General features: G+C 41.6%; 1 protein-coding gene across 3 annotated transcripts in view; it reads left to right on the forward strand.

The window, feature by feature from the left end:
* The window catches only part of ppme1 (protein phosphatase methylesterase 1), a 50,754-nt gene that overhangs the window by 16,142 nt on the left and 13,790 nt on the right, over nt 1–20,822 (forward strand). For 2 of the 3 annotated variants that reach the window (XM_085999471.1, XM_085999473.1), the window contains exons 5-8: nt 3,599–3,650; nt 8,662–8,816; nt 9,004–9,094; nt 20,390–20,455. In XM_085999471.1, the coding sequence (XP_085855597.1) occupies nt 3,599–3,650; nt 8,662–8,816; nt 9,004–9,094; nt 20,390–20,455 (364 nt within the window). The remainder of the gene's footprint in view (nt 1–3,598; nt 3,651–8,661; nt 8,817–9,003; nt 9,095–20,389; nt 20,456–20,822) is intronic. The other variant, XM_085999474.1, reaches the window with a different exon arrangement.

Consider the following 20,822-nt stretch of genomic DNA (forward strand, 5'->3'; position numbering starts at 1 on the left):
GAGTCATTGGGAGCAATTTAAAAAGACTGATTTTTGAAAAAAATGTGTTGGTATTGACACCTCTGATGCCCCAACCCCGCAGTTAATTTTTTTCTTTGTCTCCCAGGCCATATACTAATTGTGGTTGAGACTACAGAGGGGCAATCTATTCCCAACCTTTTGAACAGGCAACAATGGACTCAACGACTTTTCCCCTCTATGAGGAAACACAAGGACATAAGAAATAGGAGCAGGAGTAGGCTATATGGCCCATCGAGCCTGCTCCATCATTCAGTAATATCATGGCTGACCTTCTACATCAGCTCCACTGTTCCACCCTATCCCCTTGTCCCTTGAGTCCAAAAATCTATCGATCTGTCTTGAATATACCCAACGACTGTGTATCCACAGCCCTCTAGGGCAGAGAATTCCAAAGATTCACAACCCTCTGAGTGAAGAAATTTCTCCTCACCTCAGCCGACCCCTTATCCTGAGACCATGACCCCTAGTTCTAGACTCTCCAGCCAGGGGAAACAGCCTCTCAGCATCCACCCTGTCGAGCCCTGTAAGAATTTTATACGTTTCAATGAGATCACTTCCCCTTATTCTAAATTTCAGAGAATATAGGCCCATTCTACTTAATCTCTCCTCATAGGACTGCCTTCTCTCCCCAGGAATCAACCTAATTAACCTTTGTTGCAACCTCTCTAAGGCAAGTATATTCTTCCTTCGGTAAGGAGACTAAAACTGTACACCGTACTCCAGGTGTGATCTCACCAAAGCCCTATATAATTTCAGCAAGAGTTCCTTGCTCTTGTACTCCAACCGCCTTGCAATAAAGACTAATATACCATTTGCCTTCCTAATTGCTTGCTGTACCTGCATGTTAACTTTGTGATTCGTGTGCAATGAACCCCAAAGTAAACCCTTCTGAATACTCTGGCTTTTGTTCAGTGCTTTGCCCACAACTGCACAGTTGAGATTGGTAACTCTGTGGTGTAGGGTATTGTGGATGCAAACCAACATTTCGGCAGTGTCATATCAACCACACTGTTCCACTGCACCGACCTGGGAAGAAGAATTTAACTTCTAACTCTTGCTGGTTTGCATGATCTTTCACATCAATAGTAATGCAGGATCCTTTTTTTTAAAAAACTGGAAGGACAACCCAGGGAATACATTTTTGTACTCCTTTTTGTAGAAGAAATTAGTTATCCTAAAATTATTTTGACTTTTCATTTAACTGCCAATTATATTCATGTCATCAAGACCTTTTTTAAGGTGTTTCTCCCTGCTGGTCTGCTCAGATGGCATCACCAACACGGTGGCCCCAATATTTACGGGGATGTGGGAAGGGTGCATGGGAGCGTAGTAGCGCGGGGGGAAACCCGACAAGGCCTGGGACCTCATTATAATTTTTTTCTTCTGTTTCCCACCCGGCAGCCGGACAAATTGACAGCCTGGCTGGCTGCCGGGTGGGGGAAAAACAGCAGCAGGAGGCTATAGCCAGGGACCCTTGAGGATGGTCCCTGGCAATTGGGGGGTGGGGGGAGGTAGAAAAGAGAATTTGGGGGGGGGGGAGGGTGCGAGAGAGGGCTGGGGCAGGGGAAGAGAGAGAAAGAGGCCATCGTGGGGGGGGGAGGCTGGACCTCTGTGCTTGCGGGGGAGATTGGTCGCGATTGTGGCATGGAGAGGACATCGGTGCCTGGTGGGGGAAGTCTGCGATCATGGCACTGGGTAGAGAGAGGCCGTGATTGGCAGAGGGGAGATCAAAGACTTCTGTGAGGGGCCAGGGGGAGCATAAGGAGTGATGAAAGAGCTACTTACCTTCTTGAGCCGGCAGCTCCAGTCTCCCTTTCACTGCCGGGTTTTCTGAGCCCTGGGAAACCGCGTGACAACTGTTAAATTTAAATCAGGCTCCCAAATGCACTGTAGAATCCCAAGTTAAGTGTTAATGAGGTGTTCCGCCTCTCCATGGCGGGACACTCGCATACCACAAAACCCACCACCGTGAAAATGGCAGCAGGTGTGTATGCTCTCCCACCCATCGTAGGGGGCGGTTTTAATATCAAGGCCAGTGTGTCTGGTGTGGTTGCATAACAGTAGGGTGGAAGAAGTTCAACCTGGCATAAGAGCTACCCCCGAACCACTTGACCCTGAGAAATCATACTGCAGACTGGGAATGCAAAATTCTGAGCCTGTGGCATGTGGTCAAGGGTTGGGCAGATCCACAGACGCGCTCCAACAGAATCACAGAATCACAGAAACCTCACAGTGCAGATAGAGGCCATTTCGGCCCATCGAGCCTGCACCGACACATATCCCACCCGATCCCCGTAACCCCTACACCAACACGTATCCCACCCTATCCCCGTAACCCCACGTATTTAATCCCCCTAACACTAAGGGTCAATTTTATCATAGCCAATCAACCTAACCCGCACATCTTTGGACTGTGGGAGGAAACCGGAGCACCAGGAGGAAACCCACGCAAACACGGGGAGAATGTGCAAACTCCACACAGACAGTCACCCGAGGCTGGATTCGAACCCGGGTTCCTGGCGCTGTGAGGCAACAGTGCTAACCACTATGCCATTTCAGGACGCTGCCCATCAGTGATGTCACTGGAATGGCCTAATATGGCGACTCCGCAAATAACATTGATATTTTTATTAAGATATACTTCAAAGAAAAATACTAACTGTAAATTTTCCTTCCCCTTTCACAACATCATTTGGTAGCTTTTCATCTCATTTGATCTCATCCTTCCAGAATACCAATCCTACCGGCTTTCCATTATAGACTTCAGCATTTTCTTAAAAAGTGCAGTGTTCTGGCTTCATCAATCCTTCCTGGAAATTTGTTCTAGCCGTTGATTATTTTCTGTGTAAAGAATTACTGTCTGACATTTGCCCTTCACAGCTCTGAACCTGTGCTGTTTTGTTCTGCTGCAATAGCACATTTGAAAGTATTGTTCCTAGTTTCCTTTCTCTGTCCCATTAAGCATCTTTTTATATTTCATCGAGACTACAATTCCAGGCTATTTACCTATACCAAGGGGGTGGGGTTCTAGCATGGAGTCCTGGTCACTCCATTCAGCGCCTCTCCCATTGCAACATAGCTGCCTTTATAAATGCTTCTTCAGTAGCCTTTCCTGGCTGGGCCACTGCAGTGATGTCAGTTATGAGGAAATGCACCTATAATCTGGAGCGGTTCCATTGCAAACCCGGCCCTTATTCAAACTGGTCCGACGACTGCTCTGGAATTACTTGCCTCTAGGAAATCACATTGTATCCTGGTAATGAAAAATGTCACCCCTTTAACTGTTTGGAGATAACGTTAGAATTCAAATTCCTTAGGTCAGGAATGATTTTGAATGCTTAACACAAAATGGACACACAATACAGACTTAAAAAAATGAATTTATATTTCTACTGCAGACTACAGTGATGAGTTCTCTGTTTTTGCCCAAGTTTTGTAATAAAATGTTACTTTTCTGTTCATTAAAGGGTAGAAGCCAAAATACATGAGATCAAATCATAATTTCTGTTATGCAATATGAAGACAGGAAACCATCTGTTACTAAAGCATCTAACTGAGAGTCCTATTTATCTTGCAGGCGATACAAAAGTCAAAAACTCTGATGATCTTTCAGCAGAAACCATGTCCAGGTATTCAGGCAATAAAATAATTTTCAAACATTCTAAATGATTCAGCAACTTTGTAATTGGGTGTCAAATTTTCTCTCTCCTGCTACTACTTTTCCCCACTGCGTTACTGCAAGGTTGTTGGGATCTTTTATAATTTCCCAGCAACCTGTGAAATTCTCTTGTGATGTGGGCTGTTCCATCTGTTGGGATGATCTCCCAGTGTGAGGTACATCCTGACTACCTTTTTTTTTACAGTTACATCCAGAACCTGAAATGTCTGTTCCAAAAAGACAGTGAAAATCCTAATATAAATAAATACCACGTACGTCCTCAGCATGATCAAAGCTGTAAAGGTGGTTTCCATTTGCTTATCATTTCCCTTAGTTGGACTTGCATTAACTCTTTCAGAATATTAATTCTGTGGATTCACTTATTTCTTGAATTACTTAATCTGTGATTTTGGCACTTAGTTTATTTTTTGGTGGATGGTATGTGTACATTAATGATTGTGGTGGGAAATTAAAATTGGAAAGACTTGTAGGTTAGGGATATTCTCTAGTGCAATGGCTACTATTAAGTAACCTTTCAGTATAGCATCTAGAATCCTCATCTGACAACTGTATGCAGTAATGAGTGTCAATATAATTGATAGGAACAGGGGTAGGCCATTCAGCCCCTTGAGCCTGTTCCACTATTCAGTTAGATCATGGTTGATCTGTACCTCAACTCCATTTATCCCCCTTTGCCCCATATCCCTTGATACCCTGAAGAAACAAAAGTCTACCATTCTGAGTATTAAAAAAAATAATTGAGCCAGCATCCCCAGCCTTTTGGGGGGAGAGAGTTCCAGATTTCCACTAAGCTTTATGTGGAAAAAGTGTTTCCTGGGTTCACTCCTAAATGGCCGAGCTCTAATTTTAAGATGATACCCCTTGTTCTGGATTTCCCTATCGGTAGAAATAGTTTCTCTTCATCTACCTTATTGAATCCTGTTATTGTAATGATCTCAATTAGACCACCCCTCAACTGTCTAAACTTGAGATCATCGAAACCAAATTTATGCAACCTGTCCTCATTATTTAACCCTTTAAGCCCTGGTATTCTGATGAACCTGCGCTTTAGCCCTTCCAAAGCAATTACATCTTTTCTTTAGTATCATTTTTTGATGATTACAGATATTCCAACTTAAACAATTCAGGTATTCATTGCCAAACTTGTTCTGTACACCACTTATCGTTGAAAGTATTCTATGTGCACATGCATTTAAGTTTTATGTTTGCTGTGTGTGCTGAGCATTTTCTACCTGGGTTGGCCTGACTCGAGGACATGTGACCCTTTTTAAATTGAGGAACTTGGGTAAAGTGCCAAAGAAAGCAGGAGCATAGTTGAGCTGAATAAATTAGCATTTGATGCTGCCAAGCTTGGGTTTTAAAAGCTTGCAGATTGTAGGGGAAGGGAAAACTAAGATGTTCTTGGGTTGTGAGGTCTCGGGGGGGAAAGAGTTGGAAAAGGAGACAGTACAGTGAGTCTTGTTTCAACACTGTAATGATACGTGAAGGAAGAAGAGCATGTTTTGCTTCAGTCTGCGATAGAACTTGTGGTGATACAGGACAGTTGATATGATACTAGCTAATTCCAGAAATTTAAGGGCATCTAGGACCCCTGAGCTAATGTAGAGTAAGAACTTGCATGTCCTCCGGATGTCCAAAAGCGTTTTACAGTAAGTTACTTTTGAAATGTAGTAATTGTTCTTTTGTCATCAAACGTGGCAGCCAATTGTCCCAGCTAGGTCCCAGAAACAGCAAGGAGATAAATGCCCAGTTAATCTGTTGTGGTGGTGTTGGTTAGGACAACAAGAGATTTCACCTGTGCTTCTTCAAACACTGCCATGGGATTTTGGACATCCAGCTGAACAGGCTGAGCAGGCATATGGAGCCTTGGTTTAATGAAGAGCTAGACCTCTATGCCATGTATAATGATGGAAATCTGCTGGGCACCAGTTTTCTGTTGAAATTTAGTGTTAACTCAAACTAATAATAACATTGAAACGCCATATTAACTAGCATAAAGGTTGCACTTTTTTAAAAAAAGGGAAAGTTTGGTGTATTGTCTATGTGCAAGTTAAGTTGATTATTTTGTTTTCCTGGGCGAGGTCTTGTGTTTGGAGTCTGGTCAATATAGTAAATGTTTTCTGTTATGACAAAGTATATTGTTAGGAAGGTAAAGGGCCGATGCCTATGTCAGCCTGAATGTTATTAATAACTCAACTATAATTTTCATCTTCATGAAACTTGATATTCATATTTATTAATCTAAAATTAGGATAATCTAATTTTAGATATCTGTTTTGCCTACAACTGAATGTCCTGCCTGTGAAACTGAGGGTATGGTTGTTTTGCTGTTTGGGATAAGATGCTAAATTAGAAAATAATCTTGTCACCTCAATTTTTGTATTAAATTGGAGACATCTGCACCTTTCCACTTTTAGCATGTACTAACTGCAGAGTATGGCTCTTGTACCCTTCTGCAATTGCAGAACACTCCTACTGCAGCAGTCAGAATGTTTTCATTTTGCACACCGCTTATCCTTGGCGCCTCTTGAGCAAATGTGAATTTGCTGCCAGATCCTTGCCAGTTCGGTGCTGTAGACATGCACCCAAACTTACTTTGAGTAGGATGCTTTTTTTGCCAGTTGCAAAAGGAGGTATGCGTCCCAGCAATATGGGCTGGTTTTGAACCCAGATCGCAGAGTAAAAGGAATGTGTGCATACACAGTCTCCATGTCTGTTTTTGAAATATGGATGCTGGATGAGAATTAACAATGTTTACATTTGAGCTGTGTGTTGGCTCTGATTCAGCAACCTACAGGAAACTCTTTCTTATCCATCAGCAACGGGACCGGCGTGGTGCCGGTTTATCAGAAAGTCCGGATTACAGAGAGGTATAGTTTAAAAGGTACAAGAGCTCCGTACACAGCAACAAATCCAGGCTTCCCTGTTGCTTAGCAACATGTGCAGGAACTCCGGCCACAGACCAAGCGTCCCTGTTGCTTAGCAACGTGCAGGAACCCCAGTTACACAGCCACAGATCCAGGAACTGCCACTAATATGAAGTAAAACTTACCTGAACCTACTCCTGAATTTTGCTGGTTAACAGAGATTTCCGGTTATTTAGGTGCCGGTAAATCGAGAGTTTCCTGTATTACTGTGTCATTAGCGATTGTATTGGTTGAAATATCCTTTTTTTTCTCCCCCACACGCACAAACTGAAATTTTAGACCTTTATTAAGTAGTGTAAAATTGTTTCTTTGGAAGTATTGATTCAGAGGAAGACTATGGGCAGGATATGCAATGATCTGTGAAAATTTCTACTGATTCGAAAGTGTGCTAGTTACTTAAGAAGCTTGCTGATTTTAACAATTAAGTATCAGCTGCAGCTGATGCATAAATGTGTCAGCTGTATTTGACTGTCGTTGGGTAGGTATTCCTAATTTGAGCTCTATTTTCATCATTAATAGCACTTTCTTGAGAATGTGAGTAAGGCTAAACATTTCCTCCTTGTGTTTGTTTTAAATAGAGTAGATTTTGAAATACTCAGTATTGTCTGGGCATTTGCAATTTTAAAAATAGAATTTTATGAGAAAAGCTGATGGCTATATGCTAGTAAGACGCTGGTGCATAATGAATAAATAATGAAACAGCAAATTCTTTCAGTAAATTCACTTTATTGGTGTATGGACTCCTCAGGGCATTTGTGTTGCATGCTTCTGTAATATCACCATCATCATCGGCAAAAATGAGTTGGGGAATAAAAACTATTTGCTCATCAGAATCCTTATCCTTTAGACTACCATTAGGTTGGGGGAGATTCCCATCACCCTCAGCCAATCATTTCAATTAGTTTTCAACTTGCAATGTGATATTGAAACACCCTCCAACATTGCAGCATTTTAAGAACACTCAAATGTCAGGACTAGATTTATGTTGCTATTAACCCTAAACCAAGCACTTAAAATACATTTTTAATTGCGTTTCTTAAATTAAATATTTTGGGTCGGTTTATCTTGTTCTTATTCTCCTGTTAATTTCTATTCTCAATCTGACTTTTTAAATATTTAATTGTACTTTACGTACTTAATCTACCATTTCTGACCTCAAAGTTAACCTTGAAACATTTTACTTACCTTCTTTCCTCTTAATCTTTTTTGGAAGTTGGAGCAGCTTTTGGAAACTGGGCACTCGCTGGCTGAAAACCAGTTTTAACTGGTAGTTTTCAGCCATTCAAAATCCCAGAATGTTTCTATACGTCAAAGACACAAGATGCTCCATCTCTGGGGACTACCAATAAACTGGTCGTCCCCAGAGCTCCATAGTGCCACGAGGAAGTAAACTTGTCCATGGCACTGGAAGGGTTAAAATAAAGCAGTAACTTAAAATTTTAAACACTTCTGTTCACTTCCCTCCCTTGTCCATTCTACTTTTTGCTTTGTTTTCTTTCTATTTAGCCGACTGCCAAGATAACTTATCCGCTAGCATTCCCCTAGAGTCCAAAACCCTTATACATCCAGATGAGTTATCTAATCTAGGTGCAGTTGGACTCAATAGCCTACTGCCAAGATAACTTATCTCCTAGCATTCTTTTCTAGTTTAAATTGACCAGCTATGTCTGTTACATAACTATGTAAATCTTTAGACTCGTGGTATTAATAAGCTGAAAAAGAACCTATCAGCCAATCAGAGGCCAAATTTTAAACACGTTTCTCCCACCTCCAGAATGGAAAGTATAACAAGGAAGGCTCAGACAAAATAAAATTAGGATAGTATATTAAATAGAAAGGGAATCGAGAGATATGGAGGTCGGGCGGGAAAGTGGAGTTGAGGTCGATGATCAGCCATGATCTTATTGAATGGCGGAGCAGGCTCGAGGGGCTGTATGGCCTACTCCTGCTCTTGTGTTCTTAAAACAGTCTGTAAGTCAGCTTTGTTTGAGCTTTGAGAACGCTGCTGTGTAAAAATTTATTTTTCCTTTACAGAGACGTTGGAAATATAATTGGCACACTATATGGTGCAAATGCTCCCCCAATTCTGCTGATTGGCCATAGTATGGGTGGAGCAATAGCAGTTCATACTGCAGCAGAAAACCTGGTGCCATCTCTACTGGCCCTCTGTGTGATTGATGTAGTAGAAGGTGGGTTGTTTAAATTAGTATATGAAATTTAAACAATCATAGTTTCTTTTGTGTTTCATTTAAAAGTAGATATGATCAGATCCTGACTACCAGTACAACATAATAACTTTGCTATGTCTATTAGTATGTGTATAAATGAAGTTTCACTTAGAATTTTGTAACTCTTAAAAAATATATATATTTCTAGGCACAGCGATGGATGCTTTAAACAGCATGCAAACGTTTTTACGGAGTCGGCCTAAAGTATTCAACTCTATTGAAAATGCTATAGAGTGGAGGTGAGATTTCTTTACCTTTCTGAATGCAAGTAGCTCCTCCATCTCTCTCTTCCTGCGGGACATCCTCCACAACAAGTAGTTTGTCATTCAAAGGGCAAGAGTACATGGACCATGAAGTCCTTAACGGTCATTCAGTGTTGTCCCAACAGGAAATTAAGTTGCAGTAGAACAAGCCAACAATCTTCTCACCAAAGTGGAGTGTCTACCATAATGTAGCAGTCCATTTAGAGGCTTGGGCAAGAATTGGCCATCCTCTTTTTCCAATCATGGTACGCGACCATCTCTGGTTGGGAGTTGGGCACTTTGGGAATTTCTTGAGTCTTATATCAAATTTGAATGATACAAGATATGGCTTTGTAGGTATGTAAATAAAATGAGGGTGACTTTCAACTTGGGAATGACTTTCGCTTCCAGAAAATGAGCACTAAGGCACTGAAAGTTGGGTCGCGGTCTTGCACGCCCATTTCGCACACAAAATTCGCCTGTCAGCACTCTAAATTGTTTTAAGATCCAAGTAATCTTTTCAACAGCTCTGGTATTCTATTCGCCAGTTGTATCTCAGTCACAAAAATTCTGGGCATGAACAGCTTGGAGGGTAAATTTCTAGTGCTATTTAAAAGGATCATCAGCTGTTCTTGGGTTAGACTGCTCATACGCTGCTTTTGAACTTTTTGGGAGTCTTGGTTACTGGAACTGACAGTAATTTGTGAAAGTAATTTGGTGAGTCAGTAGAAGTCCAGGGGTTTCTGGCGAACCTCTGATAGTTTCAGTGGGTTCGGTGCTTGCACTGCCATTGAGGAGGAGCACGCTAACTTACAGGGAGCTGCAGAGACAAAAGGAGCGCCGCTCGCAGGAGGCTTTACTCCACACGAGTGTACAGGCCCAGAACCTCTTGCCTGCAGTTCACTGAGGGGAATCCACTTTACCAGGCAGGCTGTTACAGGGCTCTCTGACCTGCTGCAGCACAAGGTCACGCACTACCTTGCCTGTGGCTGAAAGAGTCACTGTTGCCCTAAATTTTAATGCCTCCGGGTCATTCCAGTCTGCGGCAGGTGACATCTGCAACATCAGCCAATCATCTTTGCAGGTCTGCACTTACTAGACTTCAAAGTCATTGACTTCATAGCCTTCCCCATGGATGCCACGAAGCAGGTACACAGGCCTTTGGGTTTTTCCAGGCTTTCCCAGGTGGGGTGCACACGTAGCCTTGCGTGCATCAGTAGAACAACCTGGAATCTACATAAATAATAATCAGTTTCACTTACTGAATGTCCAGCTGGTATGCGGTAACATACATTGCATCATGCAGATTTGTGCCACTCCTCAAGTTCCCTCACTTTCATCCCAAGCATTGGATCAGAGACTGGCTGCTTGGAGTCAAAGGCTCTTCAAACCTGGCTAATGATGCCTCGCAGGAACCCGAGTGCAGATGTGGAGTACAATCAGTGCCATGCCCTAACTTAAGCTCTGATTGGAACAGACCAAACGCCTCCTGAAGCAATGCTTCCGCTGCCAAGATAGGTATGAAGGTGTTCTGCTGAATAGCCTTCAGGGAGTCTTCAGGATGCCGTTGTCTGCTGCACACTGCACATCTTTGCCATCAAGCGGGGCCAATCCATTGAGCCAGCTGCAGAGGAGGAGGTGGAGGAACATGTGCGGCCAGAGACGCTGAGGATGATGAGAGAGAGCAAGGCCCACCTATTCTGCCAACTGCATGAGCTCTTCAGCAACAGCTAATCCAGGTGCTCTTTGGCTGAAAACTTACAATTCCCTTGCACCAACGGTTCCTCCCAAAATCAGTCCGCAGTACTTTCTCCATCGTTGGAACTGCATTGAACCCAAACACAAGCATGGGGCTTTCAGACAAAACACATTACATGGTTATCAAATACTCGTCAAACAAACTCTGCACAATAAGAATTTAAAAAAAATAATTTACAGTGACCTTTACACTGCCATTAATGTCCGTTGTAGGGGTTACTGGAATTTATCATCAGGGATGGAGTGACTGAGCATTTAAATAAATATGAGCTGATCAGAGAGTCAGCATGGATTGGTAAAGGATAGGTCAGATCTGACTAATCTAGTTGAATTTTTGAGGAGGTCACTAACGAGGTGGACAAGGAAGTGTCTATGGATGTTATCTGTATGGACTTCCAGAAGGCATTTGATAAGGTTCTGCACAAGAGATTATTAGCAAAAATGAGAGTGCATGGAATTAGGACGTGTGTTGAAGATTGGTTGGGAGACAGAGTGTAGGGATAAAGGGAATGTACTCTGATTGATTGGTGGAATGTGACAAATGGTGTTCCCTAGGGATCTGTACTGAGGCCTCAGCTTTTCATCATATATATCAATTACTTGGATGGAGAAATAGAGTGTTGTGTATCCAAGTTTGTAGATGACACCGAGTTAGGGAGATCAGTAAGTTGTGTATATGGGAGCAGGAAGTTACAAAGGGACATAGACAGATTAAGTGGGCAAAATTGTGGCAGATGGAGTTCAATGTTGGGTAATGTGAGGTCATCCACTTTGGATCCTAGAAAGGCAAATCAGAATATTTTCTTCATGGCGAGAGACTAGGAACTGTGGTGGAGCAAAGGGAGTTTTTGTGTGTGGAGTATCCCTGATTATAATCGCTCAACCATTGGTGGCCGTGCCTTCTGTTGCTTAGGCCCTAAGCTCTGGAATTCCTGGCCTAAACCTCTTCGCCTCGCTACCTCTCTCCTCCTTTAAGACGCTCCTTAAAACCTACCTCTTTGACCAAGCTTTTGGTCACTTGCCCTAATTTCCCCTTATGTGGCTCGGTGTCAAATTTTTAATCTTTTAATATTTACTACGTTAAAGGCGCTATATAAATACAGGTTGTTGTTGTTCAGGTACATTAAAAGCTAGCACACGGGTACAAAAAGTCATCAAAAAAGCTAATGGAATGTTGGCCTTTATCTCAAGCGGGCTGGAATACAAAAAGTGCTGACCACCCAACTTCCCTTCCTGGGCCCCGTGTTAGTTGATATTGTTAACGGTTTGCTCTCCTCGGGTACTGCCCCCCACCCCTTCAAATCTGCCGTCGTCAACCCCCTCAAAAAAACAAAAACAAAAAAAAAACAAAAAAAAAACCCACCCTTGACCTCTGTCATTGCAAACTACCGCCCCATCTCCAACCTCGCTTTCCTCTTCAGTGTCGTTGAACATGCTGTCACCTCCCAAATCCGTGCCCATCTTTCCCGCAACTCTATGTTTGAACCCCTCCAATCAGGTTTCCACCCCTGCCACAGCACTGAAACAGCCCTTATCAAAGTCACAAATGACATCCTATGTGACTGTGGTAAACTATCCCATCTCATCCTATCATCCTATCGGCCTTTGACATGGTTGCCACACCATCCTCCACCAATGCCTCTCCTCCGTTGTCCAGCTGGGTGGGACTGCCCTCACCTTGTTCTATTCCTATCTATCCAGTCGTAGCCAAAGAATCACTTGCAATGGCTTCTCTTCCTGCTCCTGCACCGTTAACCTCTGCAGTTCCCCCAAGGATTTATCCTTGGCCCTCTCCTATTTCGCATCTACATGCTGCCCCTCAGCGATATCCGAAAACTCATCAAATTCTATGACACCCAGCTCTTCCTCACCACCACTTCTCTCGACCCCCCCCCCTCCACTGCCTCTGATTTGTCATGTTGCTTGTCCGACATCCAGTATTGGATGATCAGAAATTTCCTTCATTTAAATATTGGGAAGATCGAAGCCACAAAGCCATTGTCTTTGGTCCCCACCACAAAACCCGTTCCCTAGCCACCTTATCCAACCCGCTCCCTGGCCACTGCCTGAACCAGACTGTTCACAACCTTGGTGTCCTCTTTGACCCTGAGATGAGCTTCCAACCACATAATCCTCTCCATCACCAAGACCGCCTACTTCCACCTTCGTAACATCAATCGTCTCCGCCCCACCTCCGCTCCTCTGCTGATGGAATCCTCATCCATGCCATTCTTACCTCTAGACTCGACTATTCCAATGCTCTCCTGGCCGGCCTCCCATTTTGCACCTTCCGTAAGCTTGAGCTCATCCAGAATTCTGCTACCCGTATCCTAACTCGCACCAAGTCCCATTCACTCATCACCCTTGTGCTCGCTGACCTACATTGGCTCCCGGTCCAGCAATGCCTCAATTTAAAAAAATTCTCATCCTTGTTTTCAAATCCCTCCTTGGCCTCGTCCCTTCATATTTCTGTAACCTCCTCCAGTCCTGCAGCCCTCCAAGATCTGTGTTCCTCCAATTCTGGCTTCTTGCGCATCCCTGATATTCTTCGCTCCACCATTGGCAGCCGTGCCTTCAGTCACCTCGGCCCTAAACTCTGGAATTCCCTCCCTAAACCTCTCTGCTGCTCTATCTCTCCTTCATTAAGATGCTCCTTTAAAACCTACCTCACCTGTCCTAATATCTCCTTGTGTGGCTTGGTGTCAAATTGTGTTTGGTAATCGCTCCTGTGAAACGTCTTGGGATATTTTACTACGTTAAGGGTGCTATATAAATGCAAGCTGTTGTTGTCCTCTTCTTCATCCTCATCCTGGCATAAAGGATTGAAGTATGAGGATGGGTTGCATAAACTTGGCTTGTGTACCTTTGAATTTAGAAGGTTGAGGGGTGATCTAATTGAGGTGTTTAAAATGATAAAAGGATTTGATAGGGTAGATACAAAGAACTTATTTCCTTTGGTGGGGGAATCCAGAACAAGGGGGCACAATCTTAAAGTTAGAACTAGGGCATTCAGGAGTGACACCAGGATGTACTTTTTTTTTACACAAAGGGTAGTGGAAATCTGGAATTCCTACAGTGCCACTGTGAGTGATAAACTATAATATAACAAGATGGCGATAAATACTAGCATTAGAAGCAACATACGTGGACCATATAATTTTAGTGTAATGAAATACAAATGAATTAACTCAATAATATCACACGAATGATTAATCTTGCAGCGTCAGCATTATCATGCATTAGTGACATAGAGTGCAGTGAAACAGCTGCAGAATGGACATGTTGACATTTGAATCTCAAAGTCAGTTTCTAAAATATTAAAAAGTGACTTACAAGGCAGTAATCATTGGGTATTCTCTAGTTATAATATTACTAACTACTAACTGAAACTTTACCTTGGAAAGTGCCCCAAAACCTAGCTATGCAATTTTTTAAAAAGGAAATCAAAAATAACATTTTGGAAAATTACTAATTCTGTAAAATCAACCTCTTCCTTTTCCTGTTCCTAGTCAATTTTACTCCTCTTTTTTTCTGATGAAGACTCATACTGAAGGACAAGGACACTAATAGCCCTTCAGTATGTCCGTTCACATGTGAACCCAGATAATGAGTGTTGGCAGATGATTCACAGCTGAATTTGATTCTGACCACTTTCACTTTCAAGCAGCACTCACTGGAGAGTCATCACGCATAGGAGACCTGGCTGATTTTTCCCACCCCAGCCTTAGGATACTGGAGATTAATTTAACAGTCCCACTGTTGGCTCCGCTGAGATGACCAAACTCAACACAGATCAGGGGAAAAGCTTTGACTTTGTTTGCATAGTAAAAAGAAAGAAATTTATATAGCGCCTTTAATGACCACCAGACATCCAAAAGCGTTTTACAGCCAATGCAGTACTTTGAAGTATAGTCACTGCTATAATGTGGGAAATGCGGCAGCCAATTTGCGCACAGCAGAGTCCCACAAATGGCAATGTGATGACCAGATAATCTGTTTTACATCGAAATATAGAAGGTAGGAGTAGGCCATTCGGCCCCTCGAGCCCGCTCCGCCATTCAATGAGATCATGGCTGATCATCCAAACTCCGTACCCTGTCCCTGCCTTCTCCCCATATTCCTTGATCCCTTTACCCTTAAGAAATATATCAAACCCCTTCTTGAATATATTTAATGAATAGGCCTCAACTGCCTTCTGTGGTAGAGAATTCCACAGGTTCACCACAGTTTTAGTGATGTTGATTGAGGGATAATGATTGGCCAGGACAGGGGGGGATAACTCCCCTGCTCTTCTTTGAAATAGTGCCATAGGATCTTTTACGTCCACCTGAGAGAGCAGACAGAGCCTCGGTTTGACGTCTTATCGGAAAGACGGCACCTCCAACAGTACTGCACTGGAGTGTCAGCCTAGATTTTTGTGCTCAAGTCCCTGGAGTGGGACTTGAACCCAGAGCCTGACTCGGAGGCGAGAGTGCTACCCACTGAGCCACGGCTGACACTGGCAGATATGTCAATAACAAATATGGTTCCCTTACCTACCGAGTTGTCAGGAAAGCCTTTGTCATAGCAGCCTTGCTGTTTCTTCCTTTCACTACCTGTTTTATGGACATCCACATCTGCTGTTGTAACCTTCTGTAAATTTCACCACATATAGTTTTCACTGACAGTGGTTGTGTTTAGATGCTCAATGTAAAGGCACTTCAGACAATTTTATACTGTTCACTCCATTAAGCTTATGCCAAACTAATTGAACATCATTTTATCCCCTTATACATTTTCACCAGCAGCATTATTAAAATGTCATTCAATCAGTCAGCAGTTGGCAATATAGAAATGTAATGCAATTGTCCAGGCAAACAAGCCACTTCATTGTTCAAATTGATGTGGCTTAGTTTGCTGGTGGCTGTAAATGCACAAAATGATGGTTGAGAAATTGTACTGGAGACTACACTTCAGCAAGATGGAACTTTTATATGTTTGAATATATAAAAAAAGATATTTTTCTGTCCATACTGTATGAGTTTGCTGCGATGTGGGCCAAAATTGTTACAAGCATGAATTGTTACTCAAGGCTGCAGAAATACCTATAACTGTCATAAGAATATCAACTACCTTAACCATTCTGCAGAATGTAAATCGGAACACAACAGTAATGATTACCTCGCATTGCCTACAGAAGGTCACCAAGAAAATTGCTTGTAAGGCTAGAGGAAATAATTGTTCAGCTATTCCAACTGAGATGTGATGGCAGCACCACTTCCTCCTTGAAGCTGCTGTGAAAACTGGTGAGTGAGAATAAACTTCTGTATGAACCATCTCAACTTTTTGGAGGTAGGGGGGAGGAGCGGGTGGGCGTCCTGATGCACCTCTTTTGACATTGTAAAGTAATGAAACCTTTCTGGTTTGAGATAATGTGGATTATCTGACATAATTGAGATCTATATACTTGCATTCCTGGTTTGTGTAAACACTCAAAAGAATGAAAAAAAATGTTCAATGTATTAATGGTTGCCAAAAATTTGATGTTTTTTGGAGTGCAAATTATATATTTCACTATTGTGAGCCCAGTGAGATAGTATAAATCTGGGAAGGTAGGCATCAGATATTCAGTACACTCAGGGAGTGAGGACAAATACTTTAGGTTTAAAGAGGTACAGTATGAGACAGAAGGATTGTGTAAGACCAGCGGAAACCCAGAGTGTTAATATGTTTGACTAACTCGAGCGTCACTCACCAAGGAATTTATTTTGGGGAGGGAAAAGATTTAAAAAAAATAATTCTGTTAATGATCATAAATTTATATTCTCAAGTTTTAAAAAGCCCACAGTTGTATGCATGTTAGTAACGTATGCAGTAAATTCTTGGAACTCAACTAGTAATGTCTATTAATTATCCGGCTGCATTTGTAGGTATATAAATACATTTTTTTTTCTGTTTCCTGTAGTAACAATACTGCAGACAACTCAAAAGTCCATGCAGAATTTGAAGTCTAATGATATGAATTCTCTCGTGTCTTTACAGATAAATCCACCCCAAGCACCACTGAATCAATGCAGAATGTAACTCAGTGATTTCATAGGATATTGAATATACCCTAAATACAGCAGATACTGGCATCTCCCCTGAGGAGGAAGGAGTGGTGTGAACACCCACAGGATCTAGTATCCAGACAGGTGACAGTGCTGTTAAGAGACAAGAAGATATGTCACCTGTGTCTGGTTCCTTCACTGAGTCTTCTCTGTACTCCAGTGCAGAACCCCCGGAGATATATCAGCCTGACTGGGTACTGCTCTACACCAGTTTGATATCTACAGCATGCTGGGTTAGCCTATGTACCTGCTGTATGAGGCAATGAAAAATGTGCATGCTACTGTGTACAACAACACTAAATGCACAATGACATGAGACAGTTACATGCAATTATGCAATTTTTGTTGGGCTCAATTGGTGGAGCAGGTTGGTGCTCCAGTCACCCTACTCTGTACAATGATGAAAACCACCAGGTTGCCTCTACCCTGCTTCGGTATGTCACTCTTTGGCCTTCAAAAGACTCCAGGGAAAACCAGTCTATGGCTGACTTCCTATCTTTGGTCCTCGGGCTGATGTGCTCTCCGAATCCAAGTATCGTCCTGTACAAAAGAGTTCTCTGCTGGCTGCTTCCAAAGTTCATCTGCCAATCCTGAGATATATATGTGAAAAGTAAAATGGACATACTTTTAATTTACTACTGCATTTCCTGTGGCAATGCTTACTGAGAATTAAAAGAAATTGAGCATATAAATCTTGTCCTGAATTCATTCTAGTTATTCCTATCGATATTGAGCTCCTCATCATTAGAGTCCCTAGTTTCTGAAGATTTCAGCTTTTCTGGCTTGGACTTAAATTGAGTCTCTGGCTTGTCCAGGTCTCCATAAATCAAGAACAATTTGGCAAAGAAGCTTATCATATTCCAGTTATCGCTATTATAATAAGCATCTTATCAGTAACCTTCCTCTGTGTCTGAGCCTGGGAAGGGACTATCACGGCTGTTGAAATTAATTTTGACAGAATTTGATTTTTTTTCCATGGATTTAATGGTTGTCTTTGCAATGCATTTGTTGAGATAATCAAAGCAGAAAAAAACACTACATACAGAAGAAAGAAAAACTACAGACACAAAATGTATTAGTTTAGTTAGATCATTTCTTTAACATTGTAGTTGCTTTTGCTCTTTTTCTAAAGCAAAGAAAGTAAGACTTCTTCAAATTGGAGAAGAAGAATATTTTTGAGGTTCACATCTGTATTTCAAGTCTGACCAAATGATGTATAATACAGTCACGTGATATTTGTGTATGCACATGTGCAACATTATGGGGAAAATACATGGGGAATTCTGTCTGCTGTTCAGGAAAATATATTGACCTAAATCTGTTAGTTAACACATTCCAAATAAGACTTATAGGCTGCATAATGATCCACTATTGAAAATGCAGTGTTACTTGAGGCTTGGTTTCTGTTTTTAGTCATGTGGAGGCATTTAACAATACGTTAAAACATATTTGGCATGAACATTTCCTAAAGAAGTATTAATGCTACAGGTAGTAGTCAAAGATTCGCTGCACTCTAGTTTTAGAATGTGACTTGCAACCTGAATTGAACACCAAGTTGAATAGTGACAACCAATGTGTCAAATCTCACCTTTTGGGGCTGAGTTCTCTCAGTGAAAACATCAAACCACTGATTTTAAAAATATATATCATGAAGTCAGTGTACACATGGTGCTTGCAAGGGGAGTACATAGATGCATTAAGGTTTCTTGGCATGGCTTGTGGGGAAAATGAGGGTCAAAATGGATAGAATAGTGTGTTAGAAATAGATTAGAAGTTAAAATAATAAAAATTGAATGGTGAGAGATGAGACAAAATGGGAAGATTTCAGATGTTTTACATTTTGTATTTGTATAAAAAAATTGTTTTGAATGTTTGTTTTATTTTGGTTGTATAAAACTAATATATGATGATCAGAATAAAGCTGCTGCTGATATTGGAGTACGGTAGTGTATTGGTTATGTTACTGGATTAAAAATCCAGAGAATGTGAGCTCAAATGGCAGTATGAGAATTTTAATTCAGGTTTAAAAAAAATAAATAAATCTGGAAATAAAAAGCAGTAAAAGTGACCATGAAGCTGTCGGATTGCCATAAAAACCCAGTTGGTTCAGTAATGTCCTTCAGGAAGGAAACCTGCTGTCCTTACCCAGTCTTGCCTAAATGTGATTCCAGTCTTGCATCAAAGTGGCTGACTCATAAATGCTATTTGAAGTGGCCTAACAAGCTATTCAGTTTAGGACAACTCGGGATGGGCATCAAATTCTGGCCTTGTCAAGTGACACCCACACTGAATAAAATTATTATTTTTTTAAACCGTTTATTACTGAAATAATTATTTTAGCAGCACTGAAATTTGTAAGCGAGCTTAAAATTTCTCAATCAGCTGATGGCCTTTTCCCACTCCTCACCCTCCATTTTCTCCCCTCCTCTGAAGGTGGTGACTCATGCTTAACTCCATGGGGGCAGCACCTTGCCTAAGTGTTCAAATATGAAGCTAGACAATGAATATCTGGAGACAATTTGTAAAGATGGTAGCTGAGACCTGTCCTGTTTTACAAAAGACCCCCAAAGCATGCATATTTTCCAGCCCGAGGTATGATCAGTAGCAGGAACTCTAGCTGTTTTTCCCCCTCCCCTTAGTCTGGAAACACTTAAGCCAAGTCTGGTGGCCCCATTGCTGCCCCAGCTGAGATGAGTTAACTCAAAAATAGGCTAATCTTCCTTGATTTGTATGGGCCAGTACCACACCGTGTAGTGTAGTTTGTACACTGGTCCATTGGGAGACGTCCAAAACATCAGTTTGACTTGGTAGCTCTTGCTCGGCAACTGACATTTCCACGTGATACTAATGGAATGCTGCATTGTTGAGGTTCTGTCTTTATGATACAATATTAAACTGCAACCCCGTCTGCCTGTTCAGGTGGACGTAAAAGATTCCATACTATTATTCAAAGAAGAGCAGGGGAACTCTCCCAATGTTCTGGTCAATATTTACCCCTAAATTATTACCGCCAAATCTCATTGCTGTTGGTGGGACCTTGCTGTGAGTATTTGTCGACATAACAGTGACTACACTTCAAAAGTAATTCATCGGCTGTGAAGCACTTTTGCACGTTTTGAGGATGTGAAAGACAGTACATAAATAAAAATGATTTCCCCTTTACATGATTATGCATATATACCCGAGTGTGGGTTTACTGAAAAATGAACACCTCATGTGACTTCAGAATACATAATCCCCGCTCCTAAAGCTTGGGAGGTTTAATGGTTACAGTGTCGCTTTGTGTTTATGTTTTGGTAAATTCCTATTTATCCACTTCTGTTCTATGTTACTGTATTTTGGGAATAATCAGAAGCATTTGACTGATGTATGTGGCATTAAGCTGATGATGTATGTGACTTATTTTAATAGAAACTGTTGTATTCAAGTTTCCTCTTTTTTGCAGTGTGAAAAGTGGTCAGATACGAAATCTGGAATCGGCAAGAGTGTCCATGGTTGGGCAAATAAAACGGTAAGTTTTTTAAATTTCTTCTCAACAAAGTCTCTGACTATCATACAGTATTAGCAGAAAAGTAAATTTGTTTTTTCATTAACAAACTTCGATTCTTTGAGTCTCTTAAATTCCTATATAGAATTCTATATTTAGTTTCTTCAGGTAATTGATGTTGCCATAACAACTTGCATTTATATCGAGCCTTTAATGTAGAAAAAAGCCTTGAGGCATTTCATAGGAACTTAGGGGAAAAAATAGATGCCAAGTCAAATGTGTGGGGCCTAGGCAGCTGAAGGCCATGGAAGGATTTAAGCACAAGAATTCATTTTTAATTTGAGGCACTGGGGGAGTAAAAACCAATGTAGATCAACGAGGACAAGGGTGA

Source organism: Somniosus microcephalus, chromosome 10 (assembly GCF_052327205.1).
Source record: "Somniosus microcephalus isolate GS21.2 chromosome 10, FLI_Smic_1.0, whole genome shotgun sequence".
NCBI lineage: Eukaryota > Metazoa > Chordata > Chondrichthyes > Squaliformes > Somniosidae > Somniosus > Somniosus microcephalus.